This window comes from Procambarus clarkii, chromosome 1 (genome assembly GCF_040958095.1).
Source record: "Procambarus clarkii isolate CNS0578487 chromosome 1, FALCON_Pclarkii_2.0, whole genome shotgun sequence".
Classification (NCBI taxonomy): Eukaryota; Metazoa; Arthropoda; class Malacostraca; order Decapoda; family Cambaridae; genus Procambarus; species Procambarus clarkii.
In genome coordinates this window covers 40784880-40797748 of record NC_091150.1, presented here as the reverse complement: position 1 = coordinate 40797748, position 12869 = coordinate 40784880, and the positions used below count along the sequence as shown (strand labels likewise).

General features: G+C 42.3%; 1 protein-coding gene across 1 annotated transcript in view; it reads right to left on the bottom strand.

Moving 5' to 3' along the window:
• The window catches only part of LOC123758842 (Ca[2+]-channel protein alpha[[1]] subunit D), a 797128-nt gene that overhangs the window by 192591 nt on the left and 591668 nt on the right, over nt 1-12869 (bottom strand). The window contains exon 31 of the mRNA XM_069338501.1: nt 8658-8846. Within this exon, the coding sequence (XP_069194602.1) occupies nt 8658-8846 (189 nt within the window). The remainder of the gene's footprint in view (nt 1-8657; nt 8847-12869) is intronic.

The following is a 12869-nucleotide window of genomic DNA, read 5'->3' as shown; positions in this document are numbered from 1 at the left end:
GATCTTGATTGAAAATAGAACCGGATTGGTTGGTACAGCAAAGGCACGAAGTAGGGAAATGCCAGTGTTTGATGGTGGACTTGCAGTTGGTGAGTGCCAGCTACGGAAATGTGATCAAATACTCTCGGTACGGTGGAAAGAGAAGAGAGAAGTGAACCTGCTGACAACCGTTCATGAGGGTACAATGGTGAACCGTGTAACAAAAGAACCAATATATAAGACAGATTGTGTTCTTGACTACAATATCAACATGCATTTGATTGATAAGGCTGACATGATGGTTGGCACTATCGAGTGTGTGCGGAAAACATTGAAATGGACGAAAAAAGTGTTTTTCCATCCTGTTGGCATGAGCATGTTGAACTGCTATAATATGTATCTGGTGAAAACTGAACGTAAACCTACTTTCCGTGCATTTGCTTTTACACTTGCAACACAGTTATTAGCAAAGTTTGGTAAAGATGTCTCTGGCATACAAAGACCAATCATGAACCCAGTGTTGCAGCATGCTGCAACATCCAGGCTCTCTCACATAGATGCCTTTCAGCAACACAGACTAAAAAATTTGCCACCAGTTGGATAGCATGCAATAGGCCAACGTGAATGCCTAGTATGTAAAACAACAAAAAGGAGAGAACAGAAATGTAAAATGGTGCAAACATGGTGTGAAGCGTGTGCAGTTCCATTGTGTGCTGTCGACTGCTTCAACGACTATCACTCACTCCAAGAAATCTAAATGTGCAATAATAGTGCAAAAAACTGTACATAGTGCATGCTTGTGTGTACATATAATAATGAACATTGTGATTACATAATATAATCGCATAATGGAAAATATTTGTGTGCGCATGTGTATACTCGATGTATGCAACATTTATTGACAATGACTGTGATGTAACATTATGTGCAACACAATTAGTGATTAATAGGCCTAGACACTGTAAATAATGACGTGAAAATAAATTCGTGGCAACTCTGGCTGCTTGAAGACTGTGCGCAACGCGTCTGGGACGCACAGTGCATGAGCGAACATACAAATAGTGACATCATCGCCCATCTTGTCGGCTCAATAACGTTGCCAGTAAGTACAATTGATTTTTTTTTTATTTTTCCCATGGTCAGGGAACACGACTTAACAGGTTAGGAAGAAGAGTTTTTTTTTTTTTTTTTTGGTATGCGCCTGTGGGTGACAAATGCTAAATAGGCCGGAGCCACACAAGGGTTAAGTGTAACATAAAACTAAATAAATAGAAATATCACTTGGGCTTTGATTAACACTTAAATTGCTCAGCAAATGGGGCAGGGAAGCAAAAAATATTTGAATTATGTAAAAATTACTTAACAATTTTAAACAAATTTCCAACTTATTGGCTTCAGCGTCATGAAACTTTCTCAAAATATTTTCAGAAATTGATTTTAGACAAATTTTTTTAAAAAGAAGAAGAAAGTTTCTTGATAAGGAGTACAGCTCCTATTAACTGGAACTTACGGATAATGCAGTAATAAGGAGATGCAAGCACCTGTCCAATGCACAAAGTAGAAGAATAGTTAAAAGAAGTGTCCACAAAGTGGATATGCAGCTGGTGCTTTTATAGCATTGCTGAGTACATGTAATAAATAATAACACAAATAATAATAATGAGTAAGTATGTTATTTTGCTCTATTTTGTTATTATCATATAAATACATTGCCCAATGTTAATATCTTTTACTTTCATCAATGCCCAAATTTTTTTTTAGGGGAATTTTTTTTTAAGTTTTTAGCTTTTTTTTCTTTGTTTATTATCTGATTTTGTTGTAACCTTTACATTCTGGAGAGCACATACCATTCCCTAACTATGTGAAGATAGAATGAAATTAGTCAACAAATAAATCAGTCACAACTCGCAGAACTTGGGACTCAATTTTTTTCTGTGGGGAGGCCCTACGGCTCCCTGGAGCTTATCGGATTAATGCATGTTATATTAGACCGGGACATTATTATTTTTTTTTTTAGATATATACAAGAGTTGTTACATTCTTGTACAGCCACTAGTACGCGTAGCATTTCGGGCAAGTCCCTGGAATACGATCCCCGCTGCGAAGAATCGTTGTTACAACAAAGTACACATTTTACTGTTGAGTTAAACAGAGGCTACAGTTAAAGATTTGCGCCCAGTAAATCCTCCCCGGCCAGGATACGAACCCATGACAAAGCGCTCGCGGAACGCCAGGCGAGTATCTTACCACTACACCACGGAGACTGGTTAACTAAGGAGTTCAGACCTACCAGGGACCAGCAGCCAGAACCTGGCCCCTTCAGAGAGGTTTCAGGGATCAATGGCCCTGGAAAACCCCCCTTGTGGTTTGGGTTTTCCTTATCTGCCATCGACTAGGGTTAGGCACCCAGAAAGGTAGGCATAACAAAACAAACCCCACATGGTAAAAACTAAAACAAAAAACGAACAGAAAGGTAGAAACTCCCTACAAGCCCAAGGAAACAAGCAAACATCACACTTTACTGCCGCGCCAATCATCCGCGCAGCCCTTCCCGCCCCAAGAGGGGGAGGGGGAAAGCCTCGGACCTACTGCGCTGGCTGCCTAGCATCAGTTCGTAAGCTAATGTCAACCGGGATAGACGCTTCTCTGGCCTCAGTTTCCTAGGCGGTGTTTGCCTTGTGTGGCGTTCACTGCCATGTGTTGTGTTGTGCGGTGGCCAGGAGTACCTCATCAGTGCCAGGGCTGCATGCGCTTAGGGGCTTCCTTCCCTAAGCGCCCTGTTAGTACTGCCCCTGCGTGACAGGGTTATCTTCCCTGGGGCGTTCGAGAACCATCCCCATAGAGGTTCTTGCTGCTCAGCATTTGCCTCGCCCTTGGGGCCAGCTGGGGCTTGGAGCCATTGTTTGGCCCTGGGAAGAGACTGGTATTGTGCTATTTAGGACATCAAGGTGTTGCGCGAATTGCCACCTAAGTGGCGACCGGTTCCTGTTGCCTCTGGAGACGGTGTACTTTTGCGGGGTTTTCTTTTGTTTTTATTTTCTTTTGCCTGGTGGGTGTCTGCCTAGTGTGGCTATAGTATAATTCCACTGGTAGTGTTTGGTGGCCCTCTGCTAGGCCCCTGTGATTGTACACGTTGCAGGGGTCTTCAGTGTTATACTCTACCCCTTGTTAATTTTGGGTGTTTAACCAATTAGCAACACCTTGCCCGGGCTTCCCGTAGTTGTTACCCCTATGGGCCCTGGAAACCACTGTCGGGGCTCGGTGGGCCATTGAATGTGTCTTCTGGGTCCCAACCCGTCTTGTACGGGATCGTTGGTTGCTGTGCCCTTGTCTCCGGGTGACAGTCACCACTTTTACCTCTGTCATGCTGCCTGTTGGGTCACTGACACAACCCCCAGAGTCTTGTGAGAGAGATTCTCTGCTGGTTCTCCAGTACTCTCCTGATGTTATTACTGTTCAGAGTACAGGCGGCATCCGTGTTGCAAGCTAGGTTAGGTTGCTGCAACATGCTAAGTTGATTTCCTACTCGGATGCACCGGGGCCGCCCCGTTTTTGTTAGGTGCTGTTTGCCCCTTTCCCTCCCTGATCCTGGCTCCGGACCATCTGCGGGTTTCGGGGTCGGGGCGGGGTTTAGTTGCGGCCCAGACTCGGGTGGTTTTTGGGGGCTGCCCCGTTTGGGTTGGGGACGGAGGTTTTCGAGCCTGTTCCTCCTGCCAAGACTTCTGGGTCTTACCAGTGGCCCTTTCTTGCTGCCTTTCCCATGGACTCTTCCTTTTCTTTAAGGGCAAAGGGCTTGGAGGACGGCTCTGCCCCGGGGCCTCTGTAGCGGGTTCCCGGGGCTGTGGGGGATGCCTGCTAGCAGTTCTGGGGCAGTTTGTCCCTGCCAGGGTTTTCTGCTTCTGGGCTGAGTTTTTCGCCCATCCAGTCTGCTTGCTTCCCACTTTTGCTGGTGTGTTTTTTAATCTTTTGCGTCAGTCACAGTCCTCTGTTCTGGTGGCCATTGTCTTCTGCCAGATTCCTGGCGTGGCCACCAGGGCGGCATTGCGGTTTGTTTACATGCTCCTGGGTGTGCGAGCGAGCGTCTTGGGTAAGTTTTAAACCTTTTTCAGGGGTTTTATTCTCCTGTTGTCGTTTCTTTGCTTTTCTGGTGTTTTCTGCCCGTGCCCGTTTCCTGTTCCTCTGGGAACGTTTGAGTTTTGATTTTACACTGGGTTTTCTGTTTTCTGTTATGGGTTTGGGCTAAGTGTCCCTGTCTGTTATGCTTGCTCCCACACTTTGTCCCTCGGTTTTCAGTCTGTTTTGACCGTTTCCCTGGGGGTTCTGTCTGGGGCTGTGCTTTGCCTTTCTGTGGTGTATCTCCGCCAGCAAATGTGGTGGTTTGGGCTCCCCCTGGTTCGATTCCGGGTTCCTTTGGGTTCTTTGGTTTCGTTCTGGAAGTTTCTTCCTCTTGGGCCCCCTTTTATGGGTTCAGGGGGCTATGTTTCCTCGTGTGAGACTCGGTTCTGCCATCTGGGGCTCCGGGGTCTTCCTGGCTTGCAGACTGATCTTTTTGGGTCTTGGCACATGTTGTGACCGTGCGGGGACTTTGGGGTTTTGTTGTCGAGGTGGGCTTTTTGATGCAGTTTTGTGCCTTCTTCACCTGACCGGTGTGGTGCTCTCTGTCCACAGGTTGGCGGCTTGTAATTTTCTTTTCACATGTATTTGTGTGTACATATGTGCATGTACATGTGTACACTGTGTGTAATTACCTAAGTGTAGTTACAGGATGAGAGCTACGCTCGTGGTGTCCCGTCTTCCCAGCACTCTTTGTCATATAACGCTTTGAAACTACTGACAGTCTTGGCCTCCACCACCACCTCACTTAACTTGTTCCAACCGTCTACCACTCTATTTGCGAAGGTGAATTTTCAAACATTTCTTCGGCATCTGTGTTTAGCTAGTTTAAATCTATGACCTCTTGTTCTTAAAGTTCCAGGTCTCAGGAAGTCTTCCCTGTCGATTTTATCAATTCCTGTTACTATTTTGTATGTAGTGATCATATCACCTCTTTTTCTTCTGTCTTCTAGTTTTGGCATATTTAATGCCTCTAACCTCTCCTCGTAGCTCTTGCCCTTTAGTTCTGGGAGCCACTTAGTAGCATGTCTTTGCACCTTTTCCAATTTGTTGATGTGCTTCTTAAGATATGGGCACCACACAACAGCTGCATATTCTAGCTTTGGCCTTACAAAAGTCATGAACAATTTCTTTAGTATATCGCCATCCATGTATTTAAATGCAATTCTGAAGTTAGAAAGCATAGCATAGGCTCCTTGCACAATATTCTTTATGTGGTCCTCAGGTGATAGCTTTCTATCTAGAACCACCCCTAGATCTCTTTCTTTATCAGAATTCTTTAAAGATTTCTCACATAATATATAGGTTGTGTGGGGTCTATGTTCTCCTATTCCACATTCCATAACATGACATTTATTAACATTAAATTCCATTTGCCAAGTGGTGCTCCATATACTTATTTTGTCCAGGTCTTCTTGAAGGGCATGACAATCATCTAAATTTCTTATCCTTCCTATTATCTTAGCATCATCAGCAAACATGTTCATATAATTCTGTATACCAACTGGTAGATCATTTATGTAGACAATAAACATCACTGGTGCAAGAACTGAACCCTGTGGTACTCCACTTGTGACATTTCTCCATTCCGATACATTGCCTCTGATTACTGCCCTCATTTTTCTATCAGTCAGAAAATTTTTCATCCATGATAGAAGCTTACCTGTCACCCCTCCAATATTTTCCAGTTTCCAGAACAACCTCTTATGTGGAACTCTGTCGAAAGCATTTTTTAGGTCCAGATAGATGCAGTCAACCCAACCATCTCTTTCCTGTAATATCTCTGTGGCTCGATCATAGAAACTGAGTAAATTCGATACACAGGATCTTCCAGATCGAAAACCATACTGTCTGTCTGATATTATATCATTTCTCTCCAGGTGTTCTACCCATTTAGTTTTGATTAGTTTTTCCAATACTTTCACTATTACACTTGTCAATGATACAGGTCTATAATTAAGGGGGTCTTCCCTGCTGCCACTTTTGTAGATTGGAACTATGTTAGCCTGTTTCCACACATCTGCTACGATTCCTGTACACAGGGATGCCTGAAAGATCAGGTGAAGTGTGCACATGTATGCACATGTGTATGTGCATACGCACGTGTGTGTAATGATGACCAGACCGTGGCTAGAAGGTGAAGGGACGACGACGTTTCGGTTCGTCCTGGACCATTCTCAAGTCGATTCAGGTATGTGTGTAACATACCTTGTGTGTAAGTGTATATACATAATATATATGTATATATGTGTATATGTGTATGTATACTTATTCTTTCGGAAGGGGCTCTGTTCCCTACTCTGTTGATGGGGCGCTGGGGGAGCAGCTTGCTCTGCTAACTCTCGAATGGTCCCGCAGTTACCTGTGCACTTTTGGTTGTCTTCCGGCCTCTGGTGGCGGCGGTTGACGGCTTCTCCCCCTTTGGGGGGTTCAGGGCTGGCAGGGTGGGCTTCTTCCCATGTGTTTCGTCGTGTCATCTTCGTGAGTGCAATGGATGTGGTCAATCCGCCTCATCCTTCTAGGGATTCCTGTCTGCTCTATGCAGATATGGGCCTGTCGAATCTGCGGTTCTTCTGGACTTCTTCAGTCTACACCCTGAATTCTATGCCCTCCTTGTCTTTCCCTCCAGAAGTGTTGCTGCAGCTTTGGTCTCGCCTTTGGCTGTTTATGAGGGGGTCCCAGGTTGCTCGGCAGGTTGCTCAAGCAGTTGTGCAGGAGTCTGAACTTCAACGTGCTGGTCTGCCCGCAGGGTCAGGTTTGGCTTCTGCGTCTGTTTGGTTCCTTCGGAGACTCCCCTTCCGCCTCTGTTGCAATCGTTGGGTTCGTTCCTCCGGGGAGCTTGTGTTGGTGCTGTGTCACCAACTTCCTCTTTGGGGTTTTTGGGGTTCCGTGCCATAGCACCTCCCCGAGCCTTCACTCGATGTGTTCACGGACAGGTCATCTCTCGGCTGGGGCTTTGTGACCAGTGCTCACCAAGTCGGCTGGGGATGGTATGGTCTGTCCGTCCGTCGGGCTAACAGCACGGTTCGGGAGTTCGTGGCTGTCTGGTTTGCGGTTCGGAGGGTTTGGGTCACTCAGTGCTCTACGATTTAGCTCCATTCGGAATGTTTTCTAGTGGTTCTTTGCCGGAACCACAGGGTTTCTCTTAGGTGTTTGACCTTTGGGGTTGGAATCTTAGAGTGGCTCGTTTGCTGGATTCTCAGGGTTTGGCTAACTGTGAGGTTCATGTCCGGGGTGTGTCCTGCGTCCTGGTGGACAGCTGTCTCGGTTCATTTCTTTGTTCGCAGATTGGCCAGTCGTCGCCGACTCGTTTCGTTGGTCGGCGAAACGAAACGAGTCGGTTTTGTTTCGCCGTTAAAAAAAAATGTATTTGCATCGTCGGAGGCATCCGAGAATGTGCAGGAACGCACCATGTGGTTTTTTGTTAATCAAAAGAGCGATCACCAATCAAAACAAATTGTCGCCAATCGACGCACTCATTATTCAAAATGCTCGTAAATTGAGGCACTAGTCACATGTGGTTCCACTGCATTACTTCAAAAAACTAAGAAAAAATAAATCAGAGACATTGAAATAATTAGGTAATAATATCGCTGGGCAACTTCTGCCTGACAGCTTGGACAGAGCTGACCTGCCTCTGCCGATTGCTCTGTCAATGCCTCAAATTTGCCAGACTTCTTTGTCCTATTGCGGCCACAATATGTCACCTACAATTCTTCCCCCAGTGGTCAGGGAACACAAATGAACACTTTTATAAGAGGAAAATATTTTTTTATTATTTTTTATTTCTTGCGCCTGGGTGTGTTGCAGGTTATAATCACAACGGCATCCCAAGGGTTAAGGTTTCCCTAAGCCAAGTACTGATCTTTAACAGAATGCAACAAACAACAGTTGCAACTAACTCACGAGTATCTATTTACTGCTATGTAAAGAGAGATATCAATTGAAAAGAAACATTGCCCAAGTGCTTCTATCCTGCTGTGGATATTGAATACAGGAGCTTTCAGCTATGAACTAACTGCACTGACCACTGCACCGCTGTACTAAAAATATCCCTTTCAACAAAGTTACCTTAGGTAATAAATTATGGATGAAATTCGTAATATGAAAAAAACCACAGAGCACATTATTGAAAAATTAATCAAAATTTATATAGGAAATATTTTATGTATCTATATTCAATGGTACCCAGCCAATTAACAGTTAAACTCTGCCAAGGAGACTATCAACAATTGTAAGGAAAACATCAAGTACAAAGTAGGAATCTTAAGCTATTCAATGTTTTGCCACTATGCTTACTTCATGAATATATAAGTAAAGAGGAAATCTTTTTAATACAAAATGGTAAAAGCCTTCTTTGCTAACATTTCTAGAACATAGAAACAAATTACTTGGTATTTCACATTCTTTGTTTCATCCATACACTTATAGGTTTTCATTTTACTACAAATATATAAATATTTATAGGTTTTTGTCTTAAATTATTATATTTTATAATTTTACAATTAATTCTGTCTAATTTTAATTATTACTTTACTACTTATTAGTGTTTAAGTGCACAGGACCTGCATGCCAACGACGCCGTAGATGAAGAAGAGGAGGAGGATGAGAAGAGCAACGTAAGGCAGAGCCTGGAAACTCTTGATGAACGTCCATAGTAGTGTCCGGATACCTTCACCTTTGGAGAGAAGCTTCACCAAACGCATCACACGGAACAAGCGGAAGAAGTTGATGGAGAAGAGGTTAGAGCCCGGCTGTGAGGGAAAAGTACAGATTAGTGAAAGAAGTTACAATTTAGTGCCTTAGGAGCTGAAGCGACGGAATAGAGAAGGCAATATATTGAAGGAGGCAGTGTTCAAGACTATGCACATTATAGAAGAGATTGATTATAATTTGAAAATGTGGCGAAGGGAAAATAAAAATGAAAAATAATGGACAGTGACCAATGACAAGAGAAGTAGCAATATTGAGAAGATAAATGGATGTTTAAAAATTTAAAAATTAAGTTATTTGGTACACATGGAACACAAACAAACAAAGTCAAAATTGAAATAATGTATAGATGAAATAGAGAAAATAAGAAAATAGGCTACTGTAATATAATATTTAAACTTAAATAATACATGAAATTAGAAGAAATATGTGACAACGAAATAAAGCATTGAGTGTAATGAAACACCATTTTCTGTGTGGCCCCTTTATAGCTCCCTAGAGCTTAAGGCTATGTTATTGCAGATCCTTCAAATATTACAGTCCTCTAGACTTTTAGGCCATACAGAAAACTGTCCAACATTTCCCCTTGTGATCAATGGAAAACTGTCAAACACCTTAGGAGCTGAACACCTAAAATAAACTGTCTTGACCTATTTCATCTGCTCCCAAGAACTTCTCAAACAAGAAATTAAATATCAACCTAACTGCCCATTTCAAGTATAGAAAAGAATTCTACACTACGCAAACTACAACTAGCTTCAACCCACTTATCCATAGAAAAAACACCAGGCAAGGATGGAATCCTATATGAACTCATCAAAAATATACTACCCATTCTACATAAAACCATCATAAATCATTTTAACGTATGCTGGTCACATGGTGTAAGAGAGAGACCCTTGTGTAGGGAGAAATTGCAGTGCTATTGAGAGACACTTGTGTAGGGAGAAATAGCAGTGCTATTGAGAGAGACCCTTGTGTAGGGAGAAATAGCAGTGTTAAATGTTGAAAAAAAAGTATCTACATGTTCTACTGTTCAGAGTCTGGAACTCTGACCCCTTTCAGATGTACAGAGCATCATCTCAACAGGAAAATGTAATCTCTTAAAAAAAAAAACAATGTAAACAAAAGGGATAAAATGGTTAAGAGAAAGCAGATTCAATGCAAGAAAATATAGAGAAACAACAGTGTTAAATGCAGAAAAACAGCCTGGAACATTATAAGACATAAATGAAGTATTGGGAAATGTGTATAACATGTATAGGGAGGGGACATTATTGGAACCAGGCAGGCAGGGACATGTGCAAGCCCCTATCAGTCACTTGGGAGAGACAGGCAGTGACAACCAGACCAGTGTTGTGGATGGTCTCTAACAAACACAATAAGTGCAGTATTATAGAGGTTTATAGCGGTACTTCCCCTTTTCTTTATAAGTTAGAGATAGGAATTTGTGGAAATAAGGATTTTTTGAACCCTGTGTGTAGGGAGAGTGGTGTGTTGTTAATTCAGGTGTATGTGCTCGGCTGTGTGTCACATGGGGGGGGGGATTATCCACATTTATTTTGTATATTCATTTGTAAACCCAGGCCCTTTGTAGTGACCTGTGAGGAATGAAATAAAGTAATGACCTTAAGTCCCAGGTTGTAGAGAGATAAGGACCCTTCTCCCCCCCCCCCTTTTTTTGTCTGTATCAATCCTGTGGTGGATCCAAGTAAACCCCTCCCCCCCCCCCTTTTTTTGTCTGTATCAATCCTGTGGTGGATCCAAGTAAACCCCTCCCCCCCCCCCTGTTCTAAGAAGTGTGAGGAAATCTGGTATTTGTTAAATAAAATCCTTTTTGTAAAATTGTACCCCAAGGTGTATTTCTTGTCCCATGTAGTTAGAACTGGTGCCTATTACTATACAGACCCCTGCACTTCCATTATTTATAAGAAAGTAGGAGCGGGTGTTGTTAGAGATACTTTAGGGTATAGCTTTCAATCTCGTACCTTACAATCTCGTACCTAAATAAAAATTATCAATCTCGTACCTAAATAAAAATTATTATTATTATTATTATTACAATGGGAATAACCTATTAATACAGAAGTGTAGCATCAACCTCCCTTTCCTCAAAATAGGTAAAGACCTGCCTAGTATAAACCCATCTTATTACTATCATGTCTCGATAATGTCATGTAATGACACACGCAAACTCACCTCCAATGGTATATTGAACATTAAACCCTCATATCACCATTTGAAGCCTGCTTTGGACTGCAGTGCTCCACCCAAGACTAAATACTCTGCGTTGAACATGAGCTCTGCCGTTAAATTCTCTATTAACCTCTACCTTTTCTCAAAGAGGCCTCACACTAGCTTACTAGCCAAGCTCACAGATTATAGGATAAACTACTCTCCTGGCTAAAATCCAATCTCAGAAATAGAACTTTTCAGGTGGCATCTCAGATAACATCCTAATCAGAAAAGGTGCCTCCTCAACGCTCCATTCTAAGTCCAATCCTGCCAAACACACGACAAAACTGCAATGTTGCTACAATATTCGAACAAGTTTTAACACCTCCCAACAAGTTGTAAAAAACTGCAATGTTGCTACAATATTCAAACAAGTTTTAACACCTCCCAACAAGTTGTAACAACCAATATAGTAAGTTATAACAACATTCTAATATGTCATAAAAACATTATAACAAGATGTAACAACTTTATTACAAGTTGTAACAAACAGAAAATAGGGACAGTTACGTTGTGTGTTTGCAGGGAACCCTCCTTGCTGTTGTCTTAGCCAACGTAACAAACACAAACCCCATTCAACTCTTACCATACACAGGTGATCCAAGCCCATTTTACTCTTGACAACACACTACCTAACACAGCATCCACAGTGCAAATAGAACTTTACCTTTTCATTGACTGGATACAAAGAGGGCCATATTAAGATGCTCATGGGCCTTTGGTATCTCCAAGATATGGGGCCAAATTTGACGGTATATTCACTTATATATTTACTTAAAAAGTAGAGGGTAAGAATGACCAGGAAAATGTTGAGGAAATAATAGTGAAATTGATAGGTGAGGAGGAAGATCTTAGTCTATCCAATGTTGAGAGGTTAGGTAAGCCCGAAGTGAGTATAGCCATAACCATTGTAAACTTTGAACACAAAAGGAAGGTACTAACCAATGTGCATAACCTAAAAGATCTTGAAGGGTATAACTATGTCTGTATCTCCCCAGACTTCACAGTTGAACAGCAAAAAAAAGACAGAATACTAAGAGGGAAGCTAAAGGAGTTAAGGAACTTAGATGATACAAAGATTCAAAGCTAATGATTAGGAGAGGACAGGTGATCAAGATAGTAGATAGAGGAGAGGATGTAGTCCTCCACTCAGCCAGGTAGAACTAACCCTATATATTTTGGAAGATGAACAGGCACAAAACTGGAGTGACAAAAAACAGAATAGTAATAAACTAATCTAGCAGCTATCTCTCAGCCCAATAGGAACAACATAAGAAATTTAAAGTACTTCTACACTAATGCCAGAAGCTTGGTGAATAAATTTAATGCATTATGCGCATATGCTGAGGCCGATACTCCAGACATCATTGGCAAAGTTAAACATGGGGATGAGAGGACTCCTCCCAGGGTATCATCCTCCGTTTAGAAAGCACATGACAAAAAAGACCAGGTGGTGCATTGCTTTATGTGAAAGAGAACCTGAATACAACCACCAATGAGGAACTGAACACCATGGGATCCTCAGAGTCTGTATGGTGCAATATACTAGCTCAAGATGGTAACATACTGACAATGTGAGTATGTACAGGGCTGACACAGCAGCAGTAGCAGCAGAGGAGGTTACTAATTTGTATAATGTGATCAGTCCTGTCTCACAAACCCAAACTCTTATAATGGGGGGATTTAACCACGAGACAAGAGACTGGGTAAATCTAACATCGCAAGCAAAAGATTAATTTCTAGGCCTGGTGCAGGATTCCTTTTTCATACAACATGTGGTAGAGCCCACTCAAGGTAACAGCATTCTGGACCTTGTGGTAATATCAGAA